Here is a 16,781-nt window from a genome sequence, read left to right on the forward strand (position 1 = left end):
TGGACGCTTTGAACATTTCTGTACTTTAATTGTAGAGTTCGGTAAACATTCCTAAAATGCACAATTGTTAGCGCAGAAGTACTCAAGGCTACATTAGCAAATCCTTTTCTGGTGCCTGAACTAGCAACATATTCGCAAGCACATCATTTCAGATTATATTATGCACCACTGACTTGACATTGGCACCCAGATCCATTAGCCTGATTTATCCACATTTGGGTTTTGCTTATTGATCTGAGTATGGAGGAGCCTTTGTCAAAAGGAAGGTTTTGTTTTGTAATCCATGGTGGCCATTTTGACTTTATACTTAAGGGGTAACAGAGGCTAATGCAGAACGACAGAGGAACAGGAAGTTCTACACAGAGAAGGAGGTGACCTTAGCCCTCTGGGAGATGTGATTGTACTGGCCTGGGTTTGGGGGGGTGCCTTTGTTCAATGGGGAATAAAGAGATGATAATGAGGTTCATTTACCTCTTTGTTCAGTGATGAATATGACCAAAGACAAGGATGCCTACCTCACCAACACGACGTTAATGTGTCTGTCTGTGTCGTCATGGTAATCTTTACCCTGTTTTGTTTGCCGGGTGTAAATTATTACAACACAGCTGTGGCTGAAAGGGGCCACAGCGAGGAATTAGGTGGTATTTTTAGAAATTTACCTGAAAAAGGCCTTCCATAAAAATGGGGCTGTGTATTGTGTAGGTGCTGCTCGTAACGACGATGCAGCCCCTCAATGGCAGATCACCGGTCTGAAACGGGGCATTAGCAGTCATGTTGTCCCCGGTGCTGGAGAGTGAAGCGTAACACCGTGCAAGAAAAGGTCTAATTCACCATGAAAGACCAGTTATGCTAATCGTACACAGAAATGGTTTGCATGATTAGCTAATTATCGAGGTAATTAAATCAGGGAGGAGGTTCGGTTTGGGCTCGCCCCGGGGAACACGCACTGGCACCGCGGACTGTGACCAACGCATCGGGGTTCATTTGGCGCACCGTGACTGCGCCCTTGGCGAATTCGCTGCGTTCTCGTTCCATTTGCCAGCGGAGTGAGGAGTGCACCATGTGGACGAGGTCTTCCTCAACCGCCTGATCCAGTGTTGGGTTTATTATTGAGCGTCTTTTGCTAAGGATGTGCACGTCGATGCTGAAATAGCGATCTTTCCGTCCGAATGCGAGAATTGATTCTAACGTTAAACGAACATTTTTTTTTACCTGGAATATTTATATTATAGGGAGCAGGACATGAACTACTTACCATGAACTACTCACCGTGATGGGGGAGGAAAGGGGAGAGGGGGTAGAATGATCACCTAGTTTGAAATGATCATCATTAGAAATGATTTCCTAGAAATGATCCCCCCCCACCCTGCCACTTATTTTAGTTTAACACCCCCCTTTTAAATTTTAGTTTGGTCACAACTTTGCTATTCTTTGGTATTGGATCAACTCCTCCCCTTTAGAACCAATTCTTAAATGTGGCTGACTGGTTTTGTTATTGAAACTGGGAGATTCTTTTTTCGCTCATGATTAATACGCTATAAACAAATCAATAAATCTGTATTGAAAACTGTAGTACATAAAATAACATTTACATTGCAAAACATCCTTCTGGAAGGGGGGGTGTTGTCCATCCTTCTTCTGATTGCTGATTCTGAACAGTGTCACAGTCACACCTTACTGACATTTTACACACGTCCATTTGCCTAAGGGAGGAAGCCCACAGAGAGCAGAGAGCTCATGCACGCTGCACACGCTGAGCCCAGATGGGACTTAAATATTCTGCCCCAGAGGTGTGAGGCAGCAGCACTACCCTCTAAGCCAGTGTTTCCCAATCCGGTCCTAGGGGACCCACAGACAGTCCACATTTTTGCTCTTGCCCAGCTCCCTACCGGGAATGAAAATGTGGACTGGCTGGGAGCTTGGAGGGAGCAAAAATGTGGACTGTCTGTGGGTCCCAGAGGACCGGATTGGGAAACGCTGCTCTAAGCCACTATGCTGCCTGAGATTTGCAACTAGAGTAAAGTATGTTTGCACAAAGACGGATAATCTGGCAACAGATGGACATACAGTCCAAACAGCTTATTACTCTGGATTAATGCAACAGAAAATGTACATATTCTCAGTATGAAAAAGATTAAACAGTTTGAAGGTGAGTGTAACCTGCTACCCTAGAGGGAACTCTCAGCTATAGGTCTTTTAAGGTAAATAAATATTTAAATGATTTCCCTGTTAGTCAGAACCATGCATTAATGCGATACATGGATGTAAATGGAGAATATTTTCAGGCCATTAGAGATAAATCGGTGTAGCTGAACTGTCCTTAAATGAAAGGGATTGTGCAGGATCAGTGTTAGCGGGGAAATGTATTATGTTTCCATCGCTGCACTTCAATTGGGCAATGCCTCCCCCCACCCCCCATCCTTTTAACCCTTGAAGTACTGCACCCATACTTCCCCGTGCTTCATGGCAGACGGCGACCTTTCGGGATCCACTTCATCCAAGCCGAGGCCTTTGCACGCGAGCATGTCAGAGAGGAATATGAAATGAGACAGACGAGCTGGGAATTCATTTTCTCGGTACATTTTAACCGGCCATAGATAAATGCGGGGCTGGCTCTCGACTCTCTTAGGTATCCTGATACTTAAGGGGGGTGCTGAGGATATGGGAGCGACCATGAACAGCAGTTCCTGTGCGGCGTAGTGAGTCGCTGGTCACAGGGAGCTGTCTTCGCTGACTCCATCTGACGGTACCCTGGTAAACCTGGGATTCAGTGGGCAGACACTGGAGGGCTGTGCCAGGCTCTGGGGGTGGAGGGTGAGGGGGGGGGGGGGGCAGTTGTCAGGGCGATCCCCAACGCAGTCGTTCCTGATACACGGTGAGCGACGGCCCCATCAAGCTGGGGAGCTTCTCCATTGCCTCAAACGTCTTCACGCCACATTGATCTCTGTTTTACAAATTACCTGGAATTGATGGCAGCTTATTCAGCAGCAGATTTCAAGCTGCAAGAATGCATGCAATAATGCAGGGAAACCAACTGGAAATCACACATCCAGGCAGGTCTGTGTTGCTTTGACACACTGGGCTGTTTTCTAATTTAATTATGCATGACTTGCAGTGACAGACACACATAAGGAGCAATAAATCCTTATAACTGAAAACAGAGTCCCGCTAAAACGAAATTTAATAATCCAAGATAGTTATTTATCTCTGCTTACAGCTAATAGGTATATCTTAAGAAAGACAAAATAAAGAATAATGGGTGTGATTCCCTTAGACCCGAATGTCTGGCAGCTGGTGTGAATGATGCGTGCAGTATGCAGTATGCAGTATGGAGTATGCAGTGTGCAGTATGGAGTATGCAGTATGCAGTACTACATGCGGTATGTAGGGAAGGGCGGAAAAATGTTGGTGACCAGGACTGAGGTCTAGGGATTGGCCACTATTTCTTCATAGAAGTATAGTTTGTGTTTTCCATAAGCTACAGGGGGTAAATAGTGTAGCTGTCATTACACACACACACACACACACATACATACACACACACAGGTTTGTGATTATATCTTTGTGAGGACCATCCATTCATTACTATGGGAAAAACTCTAAGCCCAGCAATGATGACCTTAAACCAGGAAGGGGACCAGGAAGCACTCCTTATAAGGTAAAAAAATGGGTATGGTAATGGAAATTTGGTCCCCACAAGGTAAGTTATATTTGAACCACACACACACACACACACACACACACACACACACACACATATATGCACACACATTTGTAATAACACCTTTGTCAGTGACTAGACCTCATCAAAATTCCAAAACTGGTAATAGGACTAAAGCAAATAAAAATAACATTTGTTCAGTGGCGTCATTTCTTATGAAAGACATAAACTGTCTACATCAGTCCATCATTTCTTGTACTCGGTCTTTGCAGAACCTCAAGCCTGCAGTATTTCTGGACTTTAGCGGATTCGTTTTGCTTTCTGAACCCGCATTGGCTGCATTATGGATCAGAAGTCATTAGATCCAACTCAGCTTTATCGTCATGATACAATACAAAGACCTGGTCAGATAAACTAAGTGTGACCTTGAAGGGATGCCGACTGGCTCGGTGCTGTATTCAGAACAGCGGAGCGAGTCGCAGGGGAAGCGACAATGGCATTGAATTGGCAAAAGAGAATCCTGCATGTGTAAAAGGTGGTATCATACTGTCCCGGAAGTCAGTGAACGTAACACTGTGTTTGTATGTGCTAGTACACCAACCAGGAGCAGGAGGAAGAGGGGAAAAAGCGCTACGAGGCACAGAAGATGGAGCGCCTGGAGACCAAGGAGAGGAACGGGGAGAAGATCTGGCCTGTGCTCAGCACAGGTGATGGCTTGTCATTCAACCAGAATCAGAATCCTAATCTCGCGAACAATCAGCAGCAATGGAAAATCTCTGTACCTGCCCAAGAAGACTATAATATATATTTTCAGGTGTCCAGGCAACTAATTAAATGTGCCAATTACATCAAGAGGAATGCATTTGTTAAAAATCACAGAGTGAAGATCCTAATCACAGACGTGTTCTTCAATTCTCCTGCTGATTTTTCTTTTCCTTCATTTTACCCGCCTTACAGACAGACAAACGAAAGGTGAGTCTCTCTTGTTTTTCCTACTGAAAAAAAAATTGTACTTGATTTGCATATCGACACGTTTTATATTGTGTAAAGCGTTTGTAACATACTGAATGGCACGAAGCCCTAAAGGTGTTCTTTGTAATTAAAGAAAATGGGTTAAAACGGGAAGAATCATAATATTATATTTAATTTTCAAAGACTTTTGTTGTTTTGTGCATACAATTTATATATTTTAATATGCATTATATGACCCAAAATATGTGGACACCCCTATTAATTTCAGGAGTTGCCTAATTAAGTCACGATCAGCACAGGTGTATAATTAAGCGCTCATTTACGCAATCTGCAACAAACATTCGCATCAGAATGGATGATTATACGGGATAGGAGAGCTTAGTGTCTTTCCACTTGGCACCATCATAGGACGCCATCTTTCCAACCAACCGGTTCAGCACATTCCTGCCCTGCTAGAGATGCCCTCATCAATCACAAGTGAAGTGATTACGGCTGGGAGCAAGTTCACTAGTGAAGCGTTTGATCACAATAACTCACCGAAAGGGACCTGATCACCAAGACCCATCCTCATTGGTGGGAAATTATACCAGCAGTGTTCCACCACCCAATGGAAAGCCTTCCCAGAGCAGAGTCTATAACCGCGATGGCATATGAACAACTTCATATGAAAACCCTTGATTTCAGAATGAGATGCTGGACAAGCTGGTGTCCACATATTTTTGGCCATATAGGTCTTTTATTTCAGCCCTGAAAATGACATAGACTGTGCTAATATTCTCATTTGTGCCTGATCTAATGCATTAAAAAATGTAGCTGTTTCTGTAGAAGTCATTGATGAATTAACTTGACCCGTATGAAACTGTAGAGTCTTTTCTTTGTTAATGAGCGTCTTCCTGTCTCTGGTTGTGTGTTGTGTTCTGGCACAGATGACTTCACTGTGGGGTTGAGCCAGTCTAGCCTGATCCACCTGGTAGGACCCTCAGACTGCACACTGCTAGGCTTCGTCCATGGAGGTGAGGTCCGTCCCTTTCACACTGGGTCCATCAGAAAGCCAAAAACGATGACAAAGCGGGTGGAACCCTGTGTGTAAACGCTGGATGACCCTTGGATATGGAGCCACTCTGGTTGCCATTTTACGCTCTAGAATTACAGGCGCATCATGACAGGCACAAATATAGTGGAAGCTGAGGTGTGACTTTCTTTTAGTATTGGGTACCACATGGGCAGTGTCATGTGGGTGGAGCTACAGGTCGCTGTCACTGGATGACCAGTTGACCTGTTGAGAAACATCTCCAATAGGAAAATGGTCTAACAAGTGTGCGATTGGCAGCGAATGATAATCCCACCCTCTGCTTATTTCAGAGCCTGCCATTAATTTCCTGTACTGGTGTTTTTTTGTATTACATGCTGTTATTTGGGATTTCTGCGGAAATACGTGACTGTGAGTTTTTCCAGCCCTGTTCAATCCAGGATGGTAAAGCATAATGGAAGTAGGCTTTAGGAAGTCTTCGGTTTAACGTGCCTCACATTTGAAGAGCCTTTTTCTCGCTCCACTCGCATCCGGCTACGCATTGATATTCAGGAAATGGCACAGGTTAAACTAAATGAATGCTGCCGTGCAGAAACGCTATTGTCGTGCAGATAGTTCCATTATCTGTTGTCTGCAAAACCAGCATGATTAATGGATACTTTTCGCCCGCAGTTTGCTGAGAAAAGACAATTCCTTCCTCCAGTCGTCGTCCGGTGGTACTATTGTTTGTTGGTTTTTCTGCAGGTTGCATTCCTAAAAGAAGGCCAGCCTGCAAGCCGTTCTCGTAATCGCCAGTGGTCTGCACTGGTACAGTGCAGTTGAGGTTATTCACTGACCCTAAATGGCTGAGTGAGTTACATAAGCAGGAATGATTCATTGCAGACCCTCCTTTGAAGCTGGAACTGTTTAAATGAATCTGGCCGTAGTTGTTGCTTGTTTGTTATTGAATTGGAAGGATTCCACCGTGAGCTGAAATTAAAAATTAAAAAGCCTCTTATGGAGTGACATGCTTTGGTCCCCCGTTGGGTTACTGGCTAATGTTACGTACCACAGCCTCCCTTCCCCAGAGCAACTGCTTTGGTGCAGGAACAGAGGTGAGGACAATCACTGGGTATCCAGTTTGCGGGATCGCCCGTGCAGTTGTCCTCTGTGAAAGCCCAGAACCGGCTTGACACCCCCTTGTGAAACTCCCAACAGAGTCAACATCAAACACCCTATGGTAGCGATTTGCTTTCTACGTGGCTTTCAAGGTGTTGATGTGAAGAGCTGTACTTGTCATTGTGTGGAATAACAAGCATGCATGTCAACGCAGAGGGCGTTGGAAGGCATATTTGTAAATCACAAGAAGAAATAGCTTAACCTGAAATCATGTTAAAGTTTACTGCTGAATCAGGCTATTAATATGAATGCAAAACACAGTGTTAATATTCAGTACACTGATTCTCTGAAAGAATGACATTGTAGTGGGTAACCGGCGAGCATCCGCTTCATAATAATCATCATCATCGATACTTCATTGATCCCCATGGGGAAATTGTCTTTATGCCTCCCTCAACTCGCTCTTTGCAGAGTAAGTTGTCTGCAATGGGCTGCCACCTATTAAGGGCTCAACACACACACAGGCTTAGCCCACTGAGCCGCCCCTAATTCACATCGTTGCATAGTTAGTGTTTACGCTCCTGTCAGGATAACCAGTGTCATGGATTGATGGTGAGAATGCTGTGCGCTTCACATTGGCATGTTTGCATTGTGCTTCTTTGGATAATAAAGTGTCTGGTGTTTCCCTGTTTATCCTGTAAGCCAGCCTCTAGCTGGATGTTTATCACACGCACACAACACAAGGTTTTTGTCTGTGAGCCGGAGTATCTAAGAGTTGAGCCAGTTTTCAAAACCGCACCTTAATATCTAGATTATCTGATGGACCGTATAGGTGACTCTCATAGGTTGTGTTTTGAAGAAAATATCCTAATGATTTGCAGTGTGATCTGTAAAGTTTTTATAGCCACATAAAAAGCTCTCCTAGTCATTTTCATTCTTCTTCTTTGTTCACTTCAATACCAAGCTCAGGGAATTCAGAGACCGATTTCTCTGTCTGGCAGATATCGTTCCCAGAGCTCATTCTGCATTTTTCAGTTGCATTTTCATGAGTGGGTTTGTGTTTATAGCTATTGCAATTAACAATACGTATACATTTCACAATTACATTAAATAGGTGAGCATTTCCACAATGTAAACATCACTCCAAGTGATGTCCAGTAAGACCATTGACTCTGTTCGACTTAATAGTTCTACTCTGTTTGGCTGTGCTTTTGAAGAAAACTTTCAGAAATTTACCACATAGATATAGTAATTCTTTACTTAATTATTTAATAACACGAATCAAGCTAATACACAAGCCATGAAGCATCTCTGTAAAACTGTACAATTCGTAAACATAAGTTAAAAACGGTAACAATTCAACGAACTTGGAAAAAGGATGGTCAAAGTAAAGAGATGTCTTTGAGCGGCAGGTTCACTGGGACGACACGTTGTTCTGAGAGAAGGAACGTGATGTTTCACGGGCCACTGGGCCAAACAGCGATAACTCATCACAGGCAAGCTGGTTGTATAAAATGTTGGCATCGGTTTTTCAGTCAGCAGGGTGTACTTTAGCTAGCATGCCGTTCAGGATGGTCCCCTGCCTCGCAGTCTGTACTGCCTGGGACAGACTCCAGCCTCCTCCGCCAAGAGGACTAGATACGGAATCGATTATTAGTTTTAGTAGCAGCAATGATAGTATTAGTTAAACACTCGTGTTCTTAGGCCGTCAGACAAAAGCAGATTCTCCCAAACATGTACTGCAGACTGACTATAAATGCACTAATCGATGTAATCTTTAAAGTGGTTTTTATGATGCAATTGATCTAAAATTTAAGCAAAATATTGAGGTTTGCGCGTGAGCTGCTGACTCGGCTGGCTTCTGGTTCTTTCAGCAGGCAGAGTTTTGCCACCTTTACTATAGTGAAAACCAGGGCTGGCTTCACTCTAAAGGCAGAACAGGCAGTTGCCTGCAGTTCCCTCCCCCCAATTCGCCGAAGTTGCGGAGGAAGTGAAATGATCATCAGCTTTCCTGATGGACGGGCCTCCCAAGGACAGCTTTGCCTGGGATCCTTGAAAAGCTAGAGCCGGCCCTGAGTGCGACATCGCGCCTAGCTGCCCTCTCTCTCGCCGTGTTGGGGAAGTATGGAGGGATGAAAACTGGAAGTGTGCAGGGCGTGTTCAGGTACAGACAGACACGGAGAACTGAAAGCTACTTAATGCTTGCAGAAATAATTGATTAACCCCGTGTGACAGAATGCAGTAATACATGTGTTCCTTTCAGGACACCTGTGCTATTCAGCTTCATTGAGTGACTTTTTATTCCTCGCACCTCTGGGCCCAGGGTTTGAATGTCTGGTATGGCTCCATATGTGTGGAGTTTGCATGTCCTTCCCCTGTTGTTGTGGGGTGTCTTCTAGCTACTCTAGTTTCCCTCCACGCTCCAAAAACCTGCTGTGGTTAATTCGCATTACCAAATTGTGCATGTGTAAGTGTCCCCTGCAATGGGTTACCCCCCCCATCCTGGGCTGTTCCCTGACTTGCACCCGTAGCTTCCAGGATAGGCGCCAGACCCCCTGCAACCCTGAATTGGATAAGGGGGTTACCAAAAATGGATGGATCCTTGCAGTAGGGCAGCTGAATTAAATGTAGCACTTGATCTGCTACATGGAGTTATAGCTGGATCTTATTTATTGTTACGTAGCATGCTGACCTACACAAGTAAACACAAGCGTACAATTGTTAAGCTACAGTATTGTTTGTCATAGCTGGTCAATAATTACTTACTTTGGCTGTTTTTCCTTAAAAAAGGGGGGGAAAGTCACGACTGAAGGCTGCAGGCAGTTCATCTTTCTTCTCTGCATGGCGGCAACGTCGAATAAGCGAGAGGACTAAACCTTGACGCATTTCATGAGAAACGCTTTAATGAGTTACTCTGTATTTGCCGCGTACCCTTCTCTTGTTTAACCAAACCACTAACAGCGATTAAGCGGAAACTGCCCAGTGGTCAAGAATTATTTTTGTTTAGATCCACCTGTCTGAATAATTCATGTACTGCGGTTACGGTAGATTGCACCTCCTCCTTGACTAGCTGGTATTGAGCTGTGTTCTGTTTTTAAGAAGGGTTATGAAATGAGAGCTGTGAAACAAATTCTGAGATGTTAAATTTGGTTGCAGCCGCATGTCGGTGTACCCCGCACCATGCTTTGATCACTTTGTGACGTTCCAGACCCACATGAGCAATTCACTTTAGGCGTCACACGTAGGATCATTTCGATCAGCACTGCGCTCCCAAAGACAAAATGTTCTGCTGTGGCAGGGTAGCGAGGAGTGCCCTCCCCACACCCTGTTCTGTTTAATTTCGCTCCCTTTGTTTAGTTAGTAATGGAATTATACCCTGATACCATTGATTAATGATGCTAACGTAATATTTCCAGCTAAACTGAGGGAACTGAATCCTCAGCCAAAACCGTGCTGTGATTTCTGTGGTCTGTAGTGGGCATAGCCACACATATTGTGCTCCTGCTGTGGGTGGGGCCACACATGACGTACTCCTGATGTGGGCGGGGCCATACCGGTGATCCTGCTGGGGGTGGGGCCACACATGACGTACTCCTGATGTGGGCGGGGCCATACCGGTGATCCTGCTGGGGGTGGGGCTACACATGACGTGCACCTGCTGTGGGCGGGGCCATACTGGTGATCCTGCTGGGGGTGGGGCCACACATGACCTACCCCTGATGTGGGCGGGGCCATACCGGTGATCCTGCTGGGGGTGGGGCTACACATGACGTGCACCTGCTGTGGGCGGGGCCATACCGGTGATCCTGCTGGGGGTGGGGCCACACATGACGTACTCCTGATGTGGGCGGGGCCATACCGGTGATCCTGCTGGGGGTGGGGCTACACATGACGTGCACCTGCTGTGGGCGGGGCCATACTGGTGATCCTGCTGGGGGTGGGGCCACACATGACCTACCCCTGATGTGGGCGGGGCCATACCGGTGATCCTGCTGGGGGTGGGGCTACACATGATGTGCACCTGCTGTAGTCCGGCTGTCTGAAGAAGAGCGGGAGGGAACCTCAGCCCCGATCCCCCCATCCTGGTGCAGGGCTGAGCCTGTCGAGAAGGGCACCTTTATTCTGCCAGCTGTGGTACCTCTGGCCCAGCCTCCCCCCCCCCCCACTTCGGTTGATGGGTTCTTTGTTTCTTGTTCCTACATGTATGGAAACGCCTGCTGATCACTAATGGCTTCTGATAGGGCATATACCTTTAATTACAACACATATGAAAACTAAATAGAAAACAGGTTGGTGTTGATTGAACTTTTGTGTATATGGGGAAGGGGAATTATTCCAGAATAAATTGTAATAGTTTATTCATTTAATATATTCACTGTTTTTGTCTGTTGAGGACATCACACCCACCATTTTGTGTGACTGTTAATCATAATTTAATATTAACAGCACTTCCTCATGTACCCTGTAATTATGTTATTCTTTTAATTTATGTACTTTGTTGAGGGCAATTTTATACAATTACATGGCGGTATCCTTATTGTACATATCGTCTGTATTTTCAGTGAAGCAGTTTAAACAGCGTATTCAGGTGTAGGACTGAATGAAATTTACTGGGGCTCAGACTGACAGCTTTCGGTTCGTAGTATAACAACAAATATTCAGTTTGCGTCAAGCTTGTCCCATATGATGGAAAATAAATACTATATATTATATACTGCGGAACAACTTAGAATTATCCTGTGGGATGACAGAGTGCTTGTCTTTCCCAATAGTAGTGCGTTAAATACAAGTAGACCTAGCATTGTTAAATGTGATCATATGACTGCAAAGTTTTGTTTCTCCATTTAAAAAAACGACAGTTTTACGAAGAAATCGGAAATACGTATCTCTGACCTGAACGATAAGCAAGTCCCACAGCATTGCTTCAGTGGATTTAATTTGACAATTTATTAATTAACAAATTGTCCCCATTATTCAATGAAACTAAAAAACTAACGAAATAAAACGCTTTTGGAGTCAACCGCAAACTGCTAGCATGCGCCTCCCTGCGGATCCTGTGGTCAGTCCAGCTCGCGCCCAGCCAGTACCCGCGAACGGCCGGCAGCGCGGCGCGCACCCCGTAGGCCGGCGAGCCGCTTATCGCCGGGCACTGCCGCAGTGTCCCCGCAGCGCAGCCGCAGTTCACCCTAATCACCTAATATTTATCAACCTCAACAAATACTGGCTCCACGGGACACACTTTTTCACGGCATAGCGAATGCTCATTAATCCTGCTAAATTAAAGTGTTTATTTTCTTGTTGGCGTGTAATTGCAATAATATAAACGTATTAGCGTTCATAAATTTACAATTTAGCAATTTTAAACCTGTAAAAACGGCTGGACAACCGTTCCGCTTTGGACATGTCACCCTTCCTAATATCCCCCCTGCTATGTAATCCTAGATTAATTGCGCATATGTCCAGGTAACATATTTTGTATTATATACATATCTGATTAAGTTTTAGAACAGCGAAGCTGGTTATTTCAAATATTTTCTCAGAATTTTGTAAATAGATTAATTTAAATTATGACTATTTGGCTTTATATTCATGCTTTACACATGTATACGAATAATCGTCGGTGAGAACCCAGCACGTGTACATTAATCAGATCAACTTTTTTTCTGAACCTTGTTCTATTTCTAGAAGTGATACCAGTGAAAACTGTTTCTATAGTAACATCACATAATGAAGTATTTGAAGTCCTTTAATTATACAGCTTTAATTAAATGCCGTGGGAAAAAAAAAGATTTTATTTACAAGACTAAATATATGGCTGTTTTTGTCCACAGTGGTAATCAGGGGGGTCTGGAGTAAGACCTGGATAAGCTGTAGATGGGAGAAGGTGGGATGAACTCGTGCAGTTAAATACCCATGTTTGGGCAGGGAAGCCTTTGAATAAGGAACCTGGGTAGTTACAGTTTCACAAGGACCCTGATTCCCCAACCGGCTGCTTCTGCCAGACTAGTTTTCACTGGGATCCTTCTTCCTCATTTGTAACTGCTCTTCCTCTCCAGCTTGGAAAACTCCATTGGCCAGTAGACCATTCCCTCACTGAGTCTAGGTTGGACCTTCTACTGAACTTCAAACAAATGCCTGTACGGTAATATCTAACGAGCCAGGAACCTTAACTCCCTTGACCATATTGCGTGCGACGTTGCCACATTTTAAGATGCAATGATGCTTTATTTGCATTTGCAGATTTCCATGTACAAGGGCAATGCTTCTTCCTGCATGTCCCATCTTACTCTCTAAGATATGCATGTATACAGTTTAGAGTAAAGTCTGAGGTCCAAGGACAAGGTTGAGCCATTTTACCGGGCCCCCAAACATTTCGGGGGGGGGGGGGGGGGGTTCAGGGCCTTGCTCAAGGACCCAACAGAGGTATGGCTAGTCTGTGAAGGCCAGGGTTGCAACCGATGACCTTCTGATCACTGGCACAGAGCCATACCCCCCTCCCCCCACATGGGGAGGGAGTGCTTTTGTCCATTTCAGCAGGGATTTTAACTCATATAACTCAAATCCTGAATAAGATGAACAAATAATGTTTCCAACAAAGGTAAGTAACGGAAATAGTAATCAAGGTAACTTGATTAAAAGGGGTCTTTCTGGAGGGATGTTCGAAGGAAATGTTTCGGCGCTTTGGGTCACTGTTTGCAGCCCTCTTATTACCATTTATTTAATTCATTTCTGTGCAGCTATGGTCACCTACTGTCGTAAGTGCTACACGTTCCGAGAGAAAATGCTAAAATCTCAGACAGCCCCAGATTTCACTGCTGAATTTCATGTGGTTTTATGGAGCAGGACATGTTTATTCCGACTAAATTGTTTGGAAGAGCAATATCCACGGTGTTCATGTCAGTTACACTGTGTGTTCATCTGTTACAGTGTTCGCATGTCAGTTACACTGTGTGTTCATCTGTTACAGTGTTCACATGTCAGTCTTTTTGTAAAACGGCTTATCTTGGGTCCTCCAATGTGGATACCGGAGTTCAGATGAACTTACATGGAAAATATGAGTCATAGCATTGTGTCGGTCCTCTGTGCCAATTTATTCAACCTTTCCATCTGTGATATTTGTAATCCAGTCCAGTCTAAAGTCTGTAAAGAATCATTTATTGGGCTGTTTCTGAGAAGAACATCTGAATTTACCTAGAACAGTTAATAGAAGCTAGTATGATGATTTGATTGAGTTTGAGGGTCTTGGGATATTTTATTTAATGAAAGAAAAGGGGTGTCACGTTCACATTACATCAAAACACATTTGCAATATTTTTAATAAACCACAAAATACAATGCATCTAGTGTACGTTTGGCTCATTAACTTAGTTGGTCTCTTGCATGTCCTGCATGCAAGACGTGCAGCAGTGACGTGCTCTTAAATCAGGGAACCATTGCTCTACACACTAAAATCGATGAGTGTAGTAAGAGGAAGATATGAATAATAAGGTACCAGGTTGAAAGGCCTTGAATAGCTGGTCACTATAGCAATATTCAGCTTGCTGGAGACTCTTCTTCATTTTACAGGATGGTAGAACCCCCTATTATATGTGCAAAACTAATTGCGAGTTAGACAGCTTGGTCCCAGTCACTCAGTCACAGTCAGTGCTCTGACAAGGATAGTTCCGAGTTTAATTAACTCTAATGATCGCTATTACTGTTCGGACAAAATATTATTTTTGCAGATTACAATTACCCGGACATCTTCTACTTCATTTATCAAAATAAATACAAGCAAGTACTCAAAACCATACAAAAATTTGCAAGGTAATATGAAATCCCTCATTTAAACTGAGACAGAAATAAATATATGGAATATACAGTGTCCATCATAAGACCCCGATGGAAATATATTCAGCGTTACACCATGATAATTACCTGTTTCTGTCACACCAGAAGTTCATGAATAAATATCTTTATTGGTCGGAATAAAGTATGACCAGCATATAAATAAGAATTTTATGTATAGAAGATGGACCGGATTGGTCTGGAGTATCCAGTTCTATTAACCATAATCGTTTCTCGTTCTGTATGAGACTCAGATGCCCATAATGCGTACATGTCCACCAGGAGGCAGAGGTGAGCTGACATGCTCCTACAAACCAGTGCACGCCAGCCATTGCGCTCCCCCATTTGCATCTCACCAGTTGGAGAATCCATGGCATGGCCTCAACTGTCAACTAGTATCTCCCTGTGTCTGATCCTTCATCTTGCAGGCATGACCTGTGCTGTATTGGCCAGTCTGTGAGTAAGATGGGAAATATAGCTCACGGAACTATGTCGTCAAAAAAAATTGCATGCATCGATTGTTTTGATTTGCTTTTATTTTGCCCCTTGCAGACTTTCTTTAAAGACTCATTTCCTGTGTTTGGTTTCTTTGTATGTTTACTGTATTTTTTTCATAATCACATTTGTGCCTTAAAAAAATCCAAAGAAGTATATAGAAGTAAAAAAAAATTGCAGTGCTGGAAATCTGGAATGAGTCGTTACCTGGAACTCTAGGAAGTGCTTCACACGGCAGCCTGTCTACATACTGTGCGAAAAGCGCCGGACATCATCGCCAAACACCACTCCATCAATCACTTTACTGCATGGCTGGTTAAGACAATGGCCTGTTTGGCTTTAGAATTTCAATGCCAGATTGTCTCTGTATGGGTTTAAGTACGCCCATGAAAAGGAGAGACAATTACAAGCCGACCACACTCCCCGTATCACTTTGACGTCCTTGCTTTTGTTTAGCTTAGTAGGGAAATCATTATTTTTAAAGCAATAAACTCAAAGAAACTCACATCACCTGTAGTTATACTGCCGCAAAGAAAGAGAAACAGTGGAATTATGAGAAGTCAGAGATGGGTTGGGGGACTAATTATACGGGCATTTTTTTTTGTTTTGTAATTTCATTTTGCTTGGGAAAGGCATATGGCATGTTTAACCCAAAGCTCCAGAAGGTTCCCAGTTTAGACATCGCGTGGATCCATTCGTGAAGCCGCTTCCGGCATCGCAGGAGCAAAGTCTCGCTGCTGCTTCCCTCGGTCGGTTGGTGAATGCCACTCCATGTGACCTGGGTGTGATGACGCTTGGGGGGGTTCCATCAGGAGGAATCGGTGAGGAGACAAAAAAATGTAATTAATCTACCCTCCTGATATAATCAGGGAGTATGTTTTTTGATTTTTCTGTGCTACTGATATGGAAATGTAGCGACCTGAGCTGAATCTAGGGCAGCTTCCGCTGGTCTTTTTCCTACTGAAGACTTCGTGGCGATTTGACCTTCGAGGACTTGCCTCAGGTCCAAACAACCAGTATAGACTGGAGAGTGAAATCCAGATTAAATATCTAAATAATATTTATGCACTTCTTTAACCGTGCATCCCTGGCAGGGGCCCTGTGCTTCCAGAGTGGGCAACAGTGGTATGGATGGTATAGAAAATGGATAGATAGAAAGCACTACATATGTAGTGTCAGGTTGTGTATATATGTGTATATGTCAGGTTGTACGTTACATAACTACGTAATAAAATACTGTCAGAATGATGGAACAGTCTTGTCTGTTGGATATTACGGCATAAACCTTAGAGTACTTTCTAATTTGGCATCCATCTCTCTTTTTATGATCTTTGTAATGCAGTTATGATTTTATGACTATGCACTTTCCATGCACTTTCCATACATTTTCTATAACTCCTTATTCAGTGCAGACTCACATTTACATTGAAGCCTCCATATTGTTATATATACACACATCGTTTGTACATAATGCAGTCAGTAATGCCTTTATGTAGCCTTATACGCTTGACTTGGCTACCCCTGTGCTGAATGGTGAATTGCGACAAGACTTGTTTCTTTATTTTGTTTTCTGGGGGGGGGGGGGGGGATTGATTGGTTTGTAAAACACGCCAAAACAAGGAAAGGCCAGGGATTCGGGCATCAGCGGGAGATTTCACAAGGAGCCGGCTGGAAGTCCGTCTCCAGGTGAGATGCTGT

General features: G+C 43.9%; 1 protein-coding gene across 4 annotated transcripts in view; it reads left to right on the forward strand.

Annotated features, from left to right (window-relative positions):
* acot7 (acyl-CoA thioesterase 7) overlaps window positions 1-16,781 on the forward strand; it is a 76,116-nt gene that overhangs the window by 27,781 nt on the left and 31,554 nt on the right. For 3 of the 4 annotated variants that reach the window (XM_049017222.1, XM_049017219.1, XM_049017218.1), the window contains exons 5-7: window positions 4,254-4,368; window positions 4,619-4,633; window positions 5,560-5,646. In XM_049017222.1, coding sequence (XP_048873179.1) covers window positions 4,254-4,368; window positions 4,619-4,633; window positions 5,560-5,646 — 217 coding nt within the window. The remainder of the gene's footprint in view (window positions 1-4,253; window positions 4,369-4,618; window positions 4,634-5,559; window positions 5,647-16,781) is intronic. The other variant, XM_049017221.1, reaches the window with a different exon arrangement.

The sequence above is a fragment of the Brienomyrus brachyistius genome, chromosome 6, assembly GCF_023856365.1.
Source record: "Brienomyrus brachyistius isolate T26 chromosome 6, BBRACH_0.4, whole genome shotgun sequence".
Lineage (NCBI taxonomy): Eukaryota > Metazoa > Chordata > Actinopteri > Osteoglossiformes > Mormyridae > Brienomyrus > Brienomyrus brachyistius.